The 12334-nt window shown below is 30.8% G+C and overlaps 1 protein-coding gene across 1 annotated transcript; it reads right to left on the bottom strand.

Moving 5' to 3' along the window:
- Positions 1 to 360: 360 nt before the first annotated feature.
- On the bottom strand, positions 361 to 3159 carry LOC107899922 (UV-stimulated scaffold protein A homolog). Its single transcript, XM_016825658.2, has 2 exons — positions 2778 to 3159; positions 361 to 2509 (listed from the first exon to the last, which is right to left on the bottom strand). The coding sequence occupies exons 1-2, from the start codon at positions 2973 to 2975 to the stop codon at positions 707 to 709; spliced, it is 2001 nt and encodes a 666-aa protein (XP_016681147.2). The 5' UTR covers positions 2976 to 3159; the 3' UTR covers positions 361 to 706.
- Between the last annotated feature and the right edge of the window lie 9175 nt (positions 3160 to 12334).

Below are 12334 nucleotides of genomic sequence, written 5' to 3'. Positions count from 1 at the left end.
CCCTACTGCATTAACTAATAACATTGATTGCCAACCAATCTAACATATAAGCAAAGCAAAAATTCAGTTCCAACCTTCCTTCTATGTCCCATGTCTGACCTGGTTTGCTGGATTCCTCCTGGTTTTGCCAGTTGTGTGGGATATTATAGCAATTGTCTCTTGGAAGAACTTTGTACCTAAATAAATTATCTAAACTTTTTTTTAAAGGGCGCTACATGCTATGGCATAGACCACGTAAATCATGGATATATATAATTCCTTGCATACAAGTTGAAAATTTAATAGGCAATTTCATTTTGTTAATTTTAACTGTACAACATAGCCAATCAACCAGCACGAAGTCTATTGCTTTATTGCATAGAAAACCGATCTAACATTCTAGCTCTTTATTTATATTCCAAGAATTAACAAAACAAACACGTGAATGTCACAAAACTTACAATATGAGGTCTATTGCTTAAATGCTATCATGACCGATTGAAAATGACACAACTAGACTCCTCAAGCTCATAGAGGAATTTGATCGAAATAGCTTGATTAATGCAATTAATATTTGATCGGTTTGTGCATTATATAAGCACAGCCACAGGAACACCACTGGAATTTGTTTGCCCAGTACTTCCCTATGGATTTATCGGCGTAACACTCTGAGAAATGCCCGATAACTTAATAAGGAAACCATCTACCATTGATTGGGAAATGTTTCTTAATAAGTTGCATCCTCACCCTGGGTCATCTGTCTTAGCGTTGCCTCTGTTGCCCGGGTGTTCAAAAGTCTCTGAGCTAACCTATCTTTTGTTGTAACTTTCTTCCGCAGCATGGATGCTAGAGTTTGTTTGTTTCTCCCCACTGGATTCTCACCAACAGTTTCCCCCATGTTTTCTCCAAACACTGTTGATCTTGACGTTGAAGCTATTGCAGCATCACGAAGAACAGCATCATTGTGTTCCCGAACTCTTGCTAGCTTTTCCCGCTGTAATGACTGTTTATCAAGTTTTCTCTTCCTTGCATCCTCTTTATCTCGCTCCCTAACATTCTTCACAGCTTGTTTTGCTAACTGCTCTGCCAAATCAGAGCCTAAACCAGGATCTGTATCATCTGTTGAAGAACTCTGATTGATTTGGTTTCCTGCATCATCACGAGGTATAATGGGCCCATGAAATGGGCAAATCTTCAAGTCTCTTCTCTGACAAAGTCCACCTTTTTTCAAAGGCGCATGACATGGTTGGATCTCTCCTAAGTTTTCCTCGTAAACAATCGCCTGAAGATTCAATTCTGCAATTTTCTCGGCTGGAATCACGGCATCATAATCTACTCTTCCCCAGTGATTGTCAAACTCCAAGCCTTTCTGATTTAATAATGTATCCTTGTTAGAGACTAAGCCCCAATTATCCATGAATGAACCCCACCTGAGAACTGGAGCTTCAGCCAAAAGCTCACTCCTAGCAGACTTTTCACTACCCGAACACTCTTTGCCCTTAGAACTACTGCATTCTTTATCTTTGCCTTTCACCTTGCAAGAAGCTGACACTTTAGCAAGATTTCCACTCTGTTTATTAGACTTCTTAGAATTCCTATCCTCAACAGATTTACTTTTCTTTTCAATGTTGGAACTGTGAACCTCCCTTCGCTTCTCAGGTTCAGTAGTACTACCATTCTCAGTCAATCCAAAATTACCTTCCTCCCAGAAGTCTTCCTCCTCTTCTTCATTTTTATTCACAGTTTTGGGTAAAGTACAACCAGATTCTTCACAATCCTTCTTCACAGACATGAGACTGTTTCGGATATCAATCAACTCCTTCAACATGGAATCTCGTGACCTGTTGTCAGCCACTTCAACTCTTACAAGAAGAGATATCCATTCTTGTACTGAAACCAGATGCTTGGTTACTAAAAGCTTAAACAGCTCTCTTAATGCATCGAAAACCACTTTATTATCGCTGTTCTCATGAACCTTTTCTCCTTCCTTTAATGAATCAAGACGGATCTGCCTCAACTCAGAAGATCGAAACTCTACAAAATCTTCGTCATCCAATAAGACGTGTGGCACGCCTTCCTCTTTAGTGCGAACAATATCTAAACATTCTCCAATCTCATCAACTGTAGCCTGTATTTCTTCCTTAACAGAACTAAAATTCGTTTTCATCGTTTCAAACTTGTTCTGTAAAATCTCCCTAGTCCTTCTCTCTCTTTCCCTCCTCTCTCGTTCTATCCTTGCTGCGGTCTCCTGAAGGTTAGGAAACTGAAACCTGAGAGTATTCTTAAGATAATCAAAACCTAACCTAAGCTGCCTGTAATGAATCCCAAAAGATGCATTCCACTTCTCTAAGAACTCAATTGCCTTGGAACGCAAAGTTGATGCAATAGCCGGAGGAGCTGGGAGCGGCATATTTCTTCTAAACCCAACACTTAAGGCCAATAACTGATCTAAGTTCTCAACCAAAAGGGCTCTAAAAAGCTTAGACCGCATGAAAAGTTCATCAATTATAAGAAGCGTGAGATAACGAACCTGCAATAATAGCAAGTCTCAAAAACTCAAATTCCTTCAAACACCAATCTCTTCGCATTTTCCTTTTTCAATTTAGAAAAGAAAATAAATTATTAATAGTTAAAAGGATCCTGAATTTCATTACAACAATAAAGACTGGATGCCCTAGAAATCCAATTGCAGAACGTGCATTAAGCAAGGAAACTAAAATTGAAGAAAGAATGGGAAATTTAACCGAAATCAAAATCCACTTATTTACTAACTCGTTAGAGAAGGATAGATAGAAGACCTGGGAATGATCGCGTTTCATGAGGTCCATGAGGGTATGGGCGGCGAGTCGTAGCTCCGAATCGGAGAACCGCACCACTGATTTGATTGCTTTGAGAAGACGTGGATCAACCTCGGCAGCGGTCGAATTCGTGGCTTTTTCTATCAAAGCCCCGACTTTTCCTCTCTCCTCCATCTCCATCTCCACCGGCATCGCCATGCCCCGATGTTATGAGTTTTCCAATTCTTGTTATTTATTTTTCAAAATCCCTAATTTATATAACATCATATTATAATAACCTCTCCGTGAAATTCCGTTGCGAGCAAAGTCAACAATCAACACGGATAGAGGCGGATACTGGACTGAGCTAAGGCCTAAGGCTGAGGGAATGGTTAAAATTTGGTTTACAGGCCTTCAGCATGGCCCTTTTTGGAGGTTTTGTGTGCTGTCAAAATCTAGCCCAAACACTAAGCGTTAGCCCTATTTTTTTTCTTTTTTTTAAATCATTATTATTTCTCTTTTCATTTTACAAACGAATTATATTATTTTCAACTTTGAAAATATTTACATTAAATCAGCTAAATCTGTGAGTTGAAATAAATTGTTGATTGAGCTCCGTTTGGACCATTATTTCAGTCAATTCAATGAGTTGGGTTTAAGCAACTGACAAGAATTTTTGCCTTCACTTGTTGCACCGCATTGATATAAAAAAGGACAAAGTTAATCATACTTGTTTTCTTTGCATCTGCATGGCATTTGGAGGAAGAATAGTAAATGTGTTGCTGCTCGTAAAATTCAATTCGATTATAAAAAATTGAATAAAAAATTGAATTTTGAATTATTTGAATCGAATTAATTCAATCAACTCGATTTCTTTTTAATCGAGTTCAAATCGAGTTAAATTTTTAAATTCAAATAAATTAAATATTAAATCTTTTTACTTTCATTTCATCAATCCCCTCCACTCAAACCCTTTTACTTTCCGCAATAAAAATTTACTTTCCCTAAAACCTCTATTTTTTTTTCTTTTACTCTCTCCTCAAATTTTTTTTTTCAAATTTACTTCCTCTTAAACCTCAATTTTTTTTCAAATTTATGTTTACTATTTATATTATTAAATTAAATTTCAGATTTTGTATTATTTATATTATCAAATTCTTTAATGAATCTTTATCAATTTTTGTTAAAATTAAACTATTGATAATGCTATAAAATATTCTTGTTAAAGTTTTCTATTGGTATCAATTTTACTTTTATCTTTAAAATATCTTTTATTAAAAAAAACATATATTTTACATTTAATATATTTTTTAATTTCAAAATCTATGGTGAGAAGAATCAGAAGATAATTAATGTAACTAAGCAAACAAATAAGCTAATTTGTATATAAAAGATTAATAAATTAATTATGAGGGGATGGATGTTAAAAACAAATTTGATTACAGTGGGTGATAGTGGCTACAAAGACCCAAAGTATTTTTTTAAATTTAACTCGAACAAATATATTTGATTTAATTTGATTCGAATTCTATCTCACTCAACTCGATTTGAGAAAATTTTAAATCGAATTAAATTGATAAAATAAGATTCGTCAATATGATTAACTCGAAATTTTTTCATTTGATTTGATTTAATTCAATCGAATGCTCACCCTTATTACTCCTCATGCCATGAATGTACACATTACAGTTTCTTTTCTTTTAATATACATATAGATTTTATATTTCTTTTATTGTGTCGACACTAGACTTTCCATCTAATTGATGTTTCTGTTTATACTTTGTGTGAAATTTGTATTCATTGGGAAATTTTGTTAAAATCTTTCAAAGTCTTTCACCAAAAAAAAAAAAAGTTCCAGGAATGTAAAAGAAAAATATTCTATTAGAAACTTTAAAATGGATAGGTATAGTGTTATTATTCGTGAAAATAATAACATTTGGCATTATTATAAAAAAATAAAAATATTATCATTTATTGCAATAAATAATTTAAAATAGTTATAAAACAATTAATTAAAATGTCAACAACCTTTTAATCTAATGATACGAGTATTATATTATAGGTATGAGAGCTTAGATTCGATATCAAGGATCCTTATTCCTCTCCCCAATTATTAAAAATAAATGATGCTTATTATTTAATTAAATAAAATTATAATTTTACATATTTTTAATAATTTCATAAAAATAAATAATTTGAAACTTCTTTTATCCATCATTTTTAATCTTAATCGCAATTTGCTTTTAGCAGGTGTTTGGTTCATTAAATATTAGATTACGTTTTGTAATAAGATTATGGGAATGTAAGGTTATAGATATAATGTGAGATTACCTTATTTGGTTCATTTGGCTGAAATGTAAGTTTTAAGTATTTGGTTGACGGAATATAAGATTACCCAAAAGCAAATTTTACTATATTGTCCTTAGTACAAAATATGAACCTATTAACCAAATAATTAAATCAGTTAAAGAGCAAGTTAGTCCATGTAAGGACCCGATTTTTATTGGTGCCTAAACACTCGATTTAAAGTTGAACTTTCTAAGACTAGCCATTTAAAACTTTAAATTGAGGAATTGGTGGGATGAATACGAAGTTAGATAGTTGTATAAAGAAAAGGAATTAAGTGAATAATTAACCAACATAGTATAGTAATCAAATTGCAAGGTCACAAACTAATAGGATTTAATAAAACATTGAACCGGACCTTAAATAGTAATTGAGCCATTAAAGGTGATAATCACTAAACTAACTATAAATACGACAAAGGCAAGCGCATTTATCGAACAATAGTATAACTATGGTGAGTAGAGAATATCGTATCCATGAGGACTAAAAGTACTAGTAATTACCGTCTTCTTATTATCTAGCCGAAAAATTGGGGTGATGTGTTTTAATCTAAAATTACTAAACTAATTTATCTAAGAACGCAACAGAGAATAAATCAAACAAATAATCGAATAATAACCAATGAGATAGACAATACCCAGGACAGAATCCACCTAGACTTCACCTATTATTATGAATCTAAATTAAACAATTTATTCACTTGTGTCTTGATCCATAGAAATCCCTAAATTATGTTAATATATCTTTTGAGAGTAAGAACAACTGACTCTATGTTGATTAATTGAAATCTCTTTCTAATTAAAACCCCTATTGTCGCATTAACTCGATATATGGATTCCCCTATTAGATTTGACACTAATCCGGTAGATTTATGTTGTCCTATTTCTAGGATTACATGCAACTCCACTCAATTATGCTAGATCTACTCTTAAATATGAAATTTTGCTCCACTGAATTAAGCACATTAAACATGAATTAATATATCAAAAATATTAAAACAAGAAATTAGCACACATAATTGAGAGCAAGAATCAAGTATTTATCATGTAAATTAGAAATCAAATAATAAGATTCAATATAGTTTTCATCTTCCTTAAGTATCTAGGGAATTTAGTTCATAATGCTGAATAGAAACATCTCAAAGTCAGAATAACCACAAGATATAAAGAAACTCAATAAAACTTTGAAAGAAATTAAAAGGGAGATCTTCAATCTTGATGGGGATCCGCTTTCGAGTTGGTTCCGATGGCGTTCTTCGAGTGTTTTCCTTGATCTTCTCTGATTGCCCCATTATGTCTTCTTCTAATGGGTATTTATAGACTTTAGAATGCTTAGAAAGCCTAAAAATTGGATTTTTCCGTGTATTTGGGAAGTAGGGTACAAAATTGACACGAGCTAGCACATAGGAATGTGTCTAGCCCGTGTGGAAATGCCCAAGTCGTGTGGATCTTGAAAACAACTCTATTTGCCCGATTTTGGCTCGTTTTTTGCTCCTTTCGCTCCCAAATGCTCTCTTAAGTATAGAAACATGAATTTAAAGGATTACGAGCATTAAATTCACTAATTTTCATAATTAATCATCCAAAAATGCATTAAGAATGAGATTAAAATATGTTACTTTTATAGCTTATCAAAAGGAAAGTTTGGTCTTTTACTTCTCTATTGTCATAGCTTTCACAAGGAGAAAGGTGAGATTTTTCACTTATTTTTATTTAATTTTAACCTTTTATATTAGATTACTAAAGCCAAGTGTTGGGAGATTAAATTGTTGAATTGTTGAAGTTTTAAGTGAGAACTATGTTGAATATTAAGTGTTAAGTATGCCTCATATTTCAGTAAAATTTGAGAGATAATCTCCCAGTTAAACTTTGTTTATTTATTTCAATCAAACTCTGATTAGTCTAGAATATTTTATTATTTGACCTACGAATTTAGCCTATAAATAGGCTATTTTACAACCTTAGAAAATACACACATTAAAAATATTAGAACTCATAACACTTTTGGAGAATTTTGTGTTTACGTTTTGAGGGTTCTTTTTTTCAAGTTTTGGGATTTAGTTTTTATCTCCATCTTTTGTACTCTTCGTTCTTTTGCCATTATAGTAAAATTATCTTTACTCGTGATTTTTTTATCCTTTTCGGAGGGTTTTTTCCACGTTAAATTTGTGTGTTTAACTTCTCAATTTCTTCCGCTATTTTTTACTTGTTCATTACTTAATCGGGTCAATCCCCAACATTAAGTAGAAAGAAAGGATGAGCATTTTGAATATTATGGTATGGAATGATAGTTGGTAGCTTTTGTAGTATAATTACAAAGTTGGTCATGAATTGATCAGGTAGATTGTTAAATACTAGCATTTCAAATATTACTGTTTATGGGACTAAATTGAATAAATGTTTAACATGTTTAATTTGAATGTTTACTTATTTGAATATGAAGTTTTGATGTTGTACTCGTATTTAATTTATTGAACGTAGCTAAAGACTAAACGGACCCATCGAAAGATAAAGGGAAGACGAAAGCCCTTGAGGATTAATGATATTGATTTGTACTTTTATAATTTGTTTACCTTTTTGTGAACTTAATTAAGCAACTAAGATTGTTGATTAATTAGTGATAGATAATTCTAATTCGTGTTTGATTATATCATATTAAATTTTGGTGTAGTTGGTAAGTTGTTAGGTACATATATACGAAATTCGTTATGTTAATGTGATGAATAGTACGTGTAGTATAATATATGTGCTTGATGAGTATATAATAGATAATGATTTATGAATGTGCTATATGCAAGCTTTGATATTATAAGTTGGTAACTATGATTACTTCATGGGCTGATATCGTAAAATTATGAAATTGCCTTATTAAACAATGTAACAGCCCAATTTCGACCCTAATCGGACATAGTAGTTTTGGGACCACAAGTCCGAGTCAGAAAAATATTTTAATATTATTTTGTGTGTTTATTATGTGTGAATTTGATTGTGTGAAATTTTCGTGTTCTAATTTTATCGTTTGAGTGACTGATTAAAGAAAAAGGGCTTAATCGCGTAAAATGAAAAATTGACTAGTTAATGTGTAAAGTGTTAAATTGCTAATGTCTTTTTAATATGGAGTCCTTAATAGGTAATAAGTCCACTATTAAGTGAGTGGGTGATAATGGTCAAGAATGACCTTGTATTATAAAGTATAAATATTTAGAAATAAAGGTTAATAAGGTAAATTAATAATATGTTAATATATGTTAACTAATATCAAATTATAATTCATTAGTCATCATCTTCCTAAGGCCGAAACTAAAGAAAAGAAAAAATAAATAAAAACTCAAGCAAGGTTCGGCCATTGTAAAAGCTTGATTCAAGGTTAGTTTTGTTTCGATTTTTGATAATTTTTACGTTTTTGAGATCGTTGCTTCGAATACTTCAAAACCCATGTTTTAATTTTGTGAATTTTTGATGATTTTTAAATGTACCATTGATGAATGTTTGAGCTTTATGATGTTAGTTGATGAAATATTAAAGATATGTGAAAGATTAACATGTTTTGTCTTTGAATTTTTGGTGAATTTGAGTAGTTAGGGCTAAATTGTGAAAATAAAATTTTAAGGGTCTAAAATGCAAAATAAATGAAATATATGGATTTGTATGGACTAGGGTGATATTTGGCCTAAGCATAGTATGTGTAAATTTTGTGTATTTTGTGTTTTATGCTATAGAGACTAAATTGCAAAAAGTGTAAAATGTTAAGGGCAAATTGGTAATTTGCCTATTTATGTGTTTTTGGATTAAATTGAATGCTTTGATGAATAAAAGGGTTAAATTTGAATATGTTTAGATCAAGAACCGAAGAAAACGGAATTGGATCGAGGGAAGTTGAAAGTAATCGAGTAGTCGACTGTGTTCGTCGAAATTCGAGGTAAGTCGATGAGCATTTAAATTTTGTTAAATTCATTGGTATATAGTAGATAGGTGATAAATGGAATTATTGAATGTATTAGACGTCCTGGCTGATTTTATTTATTAAAATAGGTAAGTTATTTGAGTTCGATTCAATTGATAATTAATGTCTGTAAGCCCGTACGAACTCTAGAAATGCATGGGATTTTCTGATAAGTGTTTTCCTGTAAGACCATGTCTGGGACGTTGTCATCGACTTGTGTTTTCGTGTAAGACCTTGTCAGGGACAGCGGCGTCGATCCGTGATTACATGTAAGACCACGTCTGGGACGTTGGCGTTGTACGAATCTTACGACTATTCTCGTATCCTATTTAATTTCAATCGGTTCAACAGGAAATGTTAAATGAAGACTGTTATATAATTGAAATATATGTGCAGGTATGTATTAGTTAAATAAATATATGGAAATAAGGTAAGTTAATCATTTGGAATTATATATAGTATGTTTGTACAAGTTTCTAATTATTATGGTTGTATATATATGTATAATTCAGATTTTGGTTGATAACTATACTGTTAAATGTAAAAGTTTTATATGCATTTATACAAGGACATAATCAGTTATTAAATTATATATATGTGGTTAAAGTGTGATATGTAATATATAATATTTTTGTATAATAAACTATGTGCCTTTAGTTCTTACTAGTTAAATATTATTTATGCTTACAACTTACTAAGTTTTAAATAGCTTACTGTATGTGTTTGTGTTTGTTTATCTTTGATTTATAGATTTTGAATTTGTTATGAGCTCAGGGATCGTCAGTAAAGCCTATCACACTATCGACTAATTACGGTATCTTATAAGCTGAAATTTATTTTGGGGCTATGGCATGTATAGACTAGATTTAAAGTTTGCTTAATTCGAATGTGTATATACTAAAGCCATGCGAAAATGGCTTAATTAGCTTGTTGTGTTCGATTTTGGGTGAATTATGGTTTAAGCATATTTTGATTATGATTAAGCATTTTATGGATGGTATTATATATGTGAATGTTATGTGTGACTTGTTTGAATTAGTAGTAAAGTGAATATATGATATGATTTATAAATGGAAGTGTACTTGTAGATGTCAGAGGTGAATTACTTTAGTATTATTGATAAAGTAAATGAATGTTTGCATATTCAATTGTGTATTGATTTGGATTTGTGGTTTGGATATGAAATTTCAAATGGTATGTTTAATTCGTGGGGTTGATTTTAAATGATAGTATATGTGTATATGTTTGATAAATTAATGTGATTGCCGATGGTTATAAATTTGATAATTATTTTATAGTATGTAATAATATGGTATGGATTATGTGATATATATATATAAAACCGGAAATGAAATGCTTAGTTTGTATGGTAATGTAATGAAATATAGACTTTGGAAGTGGTTTAAATATGAGCGTTTGTGCGCATGCATTTAAATAGATAGTTCGATTATATGTATTTAAACAGGTAAATGATATGTCGTATATGCATTATTATTGGATGATCAATTTGGTTAGTTTGATGTTAGATTTATTTTAGGCATATAATGCAATAGACGAATTGGTATTAGTTTAGCCACTTCAATTTGATTATTTAGTAAAGAAAATTTCTATGCCCGGGTTTGCATTCGGTTTATTTAACAATGATTTATTCATTAATAGTTATGCTTAGTTTTGAAGCTTTTGCTAAATTTGATTAAAATGGTGTTTTAGCTTATGCATATTAGGTCATAGGTTAAATTCATGTTAGTTATTATATTTATTAGTATAAGAATATAATTTTTTATTCAAGTTGTATTTATATTTGATTAATTTATGTATAGGTTGAAAAAGAATTTTGAGATTTAATAAATAGGTATAAGGAAATATTGTATTTTCAAATAGATTATGTTTGTTTCATGTTTAATTCAAAAAGTGTGGTTGACTATGAAATTTGATTGAGTGTTATATTATATTAATGAATATATATAATGTTTCTTGGAAATGGTAAGATTATATATTTGAATAAGAATAGTGAAATTTTAATTTATTCAAATTGATAAAATGTACACCTTTATTATATTTGAATGGTTAGTCTATGTATTCAATTTGATTGTTAAGCATGCAAATTTGGTTTATTTGAATTGTTATATTTGATTTTGCTAAGCTAAATATATATATAAAGACATAGTGCATGACTCGTTTTTTTTTTGGTTTTACCATTTATTAATTAAAATTAGAATTAAGCTTTTAGTTCGGTAATGCCTCGTAACCCCAATTCGGTGATGGTCACGGGTTAGTGGTGTTACAAACAATGTTAGACATATGTTACTGGTGGAAGCATTTTGGCATTACGGTGCAATTCATTTTGCCACTACTGTGCAACTCATTCTAGCACTTCAGTGCAATTCATTCTATGGAGTGTTAGGGGGATCAGCGCATTTATGCCTGATCAACACTTCAATGCTTATTGTAGAGTGTTGAGGGATTAATCCGCATATTCATACTCGTGTTTGCATCTAGTAATTAGGTTCTATAAGTGAATTAAGATAAGTTACTCTGATTTTGATATTGATAAGTTATTTTGACTCTAATAATGAAATGTTATTTTCAAAATGATATTGATAATGATAATTCTGAAAATGAATTTGAATATTCTGGATACTGCAAGTGATAAAATGAAATTATATTCCTGAGATTATCATTGATTTGATTCAATGTACTAGTAAATGCTTAGTATTTTCATGATTCTTATGTTTAAATTCAAATTATGTTAATACCACTACGTATTCGTTACATAATGTATGGTTTTGTTTGTTTCCATTCGTAGGCTTGACTTAGGCTCTTGGTGTGTTCGTGATTTTGTCAGCATCTGACCGCATATAAACGAGTTATCATTTATAAAGCAAATATAACACCAAAAATATAATAATTGAGAACGACAGTGTCTGTAAGTGCATGAGTCAAATTGTAATATAGTTGTACAATAAAATGCCAGAAGTATTCCAAGGATCTTAACCAAAAGAGGATGGAACAAATAATGAAAATACTTTTTACAATACTAAGTCTAAACAGTAATAGTTAATTCCTATATTACAATGGATCATAAAATAGATTAAAAGGACTAAAAATAAATATCTAACAAAAATAAATAAATAAAGATAAACAAATAAATTAAACCGACAAACTAATTAGGAAGATTAACTCGCTTCAGGGTTTGCAACTACCTTCTGGCTCTAATTAACTTAATCGATTGATTGATACTCTCTTATCTTCCGACATCGCTTTCTCAACCGGGATAAATTACGATTTAC

The sequence above is a fragment of the Gossypium hirsutum genome, chromosome D08, assembly GCF_007990345.1.
Source record: "Gossypium hirsutum isolate 1008001.06 chromosome D08, Gossypium_hirsutum_v2.1, whole genome shotgun sequence".
Lineage (NCBI taxonomy): Eukaryota > Viridiplantae > Streptophyta > Magnoliopsida > Malvales > Malvaceae > Gossypium > Gossypium hirsutum.
This window is presented reverse-complemented; position numbering and strand designations above follow the sequence as displayed.

Coding starts and splice junctions, on each gene's coding strand:
- LOC107899922 (XM_016825658.2), bottom strand. CDS start 2,975: ATGGCGATGCCGGTGGAGATGGAGATGGAGGAGAGAGGAAAAGTCGGG. Junction 2,510..2,777: donor TGAAACGCGATCATTCCCAG/GTCTTCTATCTA, acceptor CTATTATTGCAG/GTTCGTTATCTCACGCTTCT.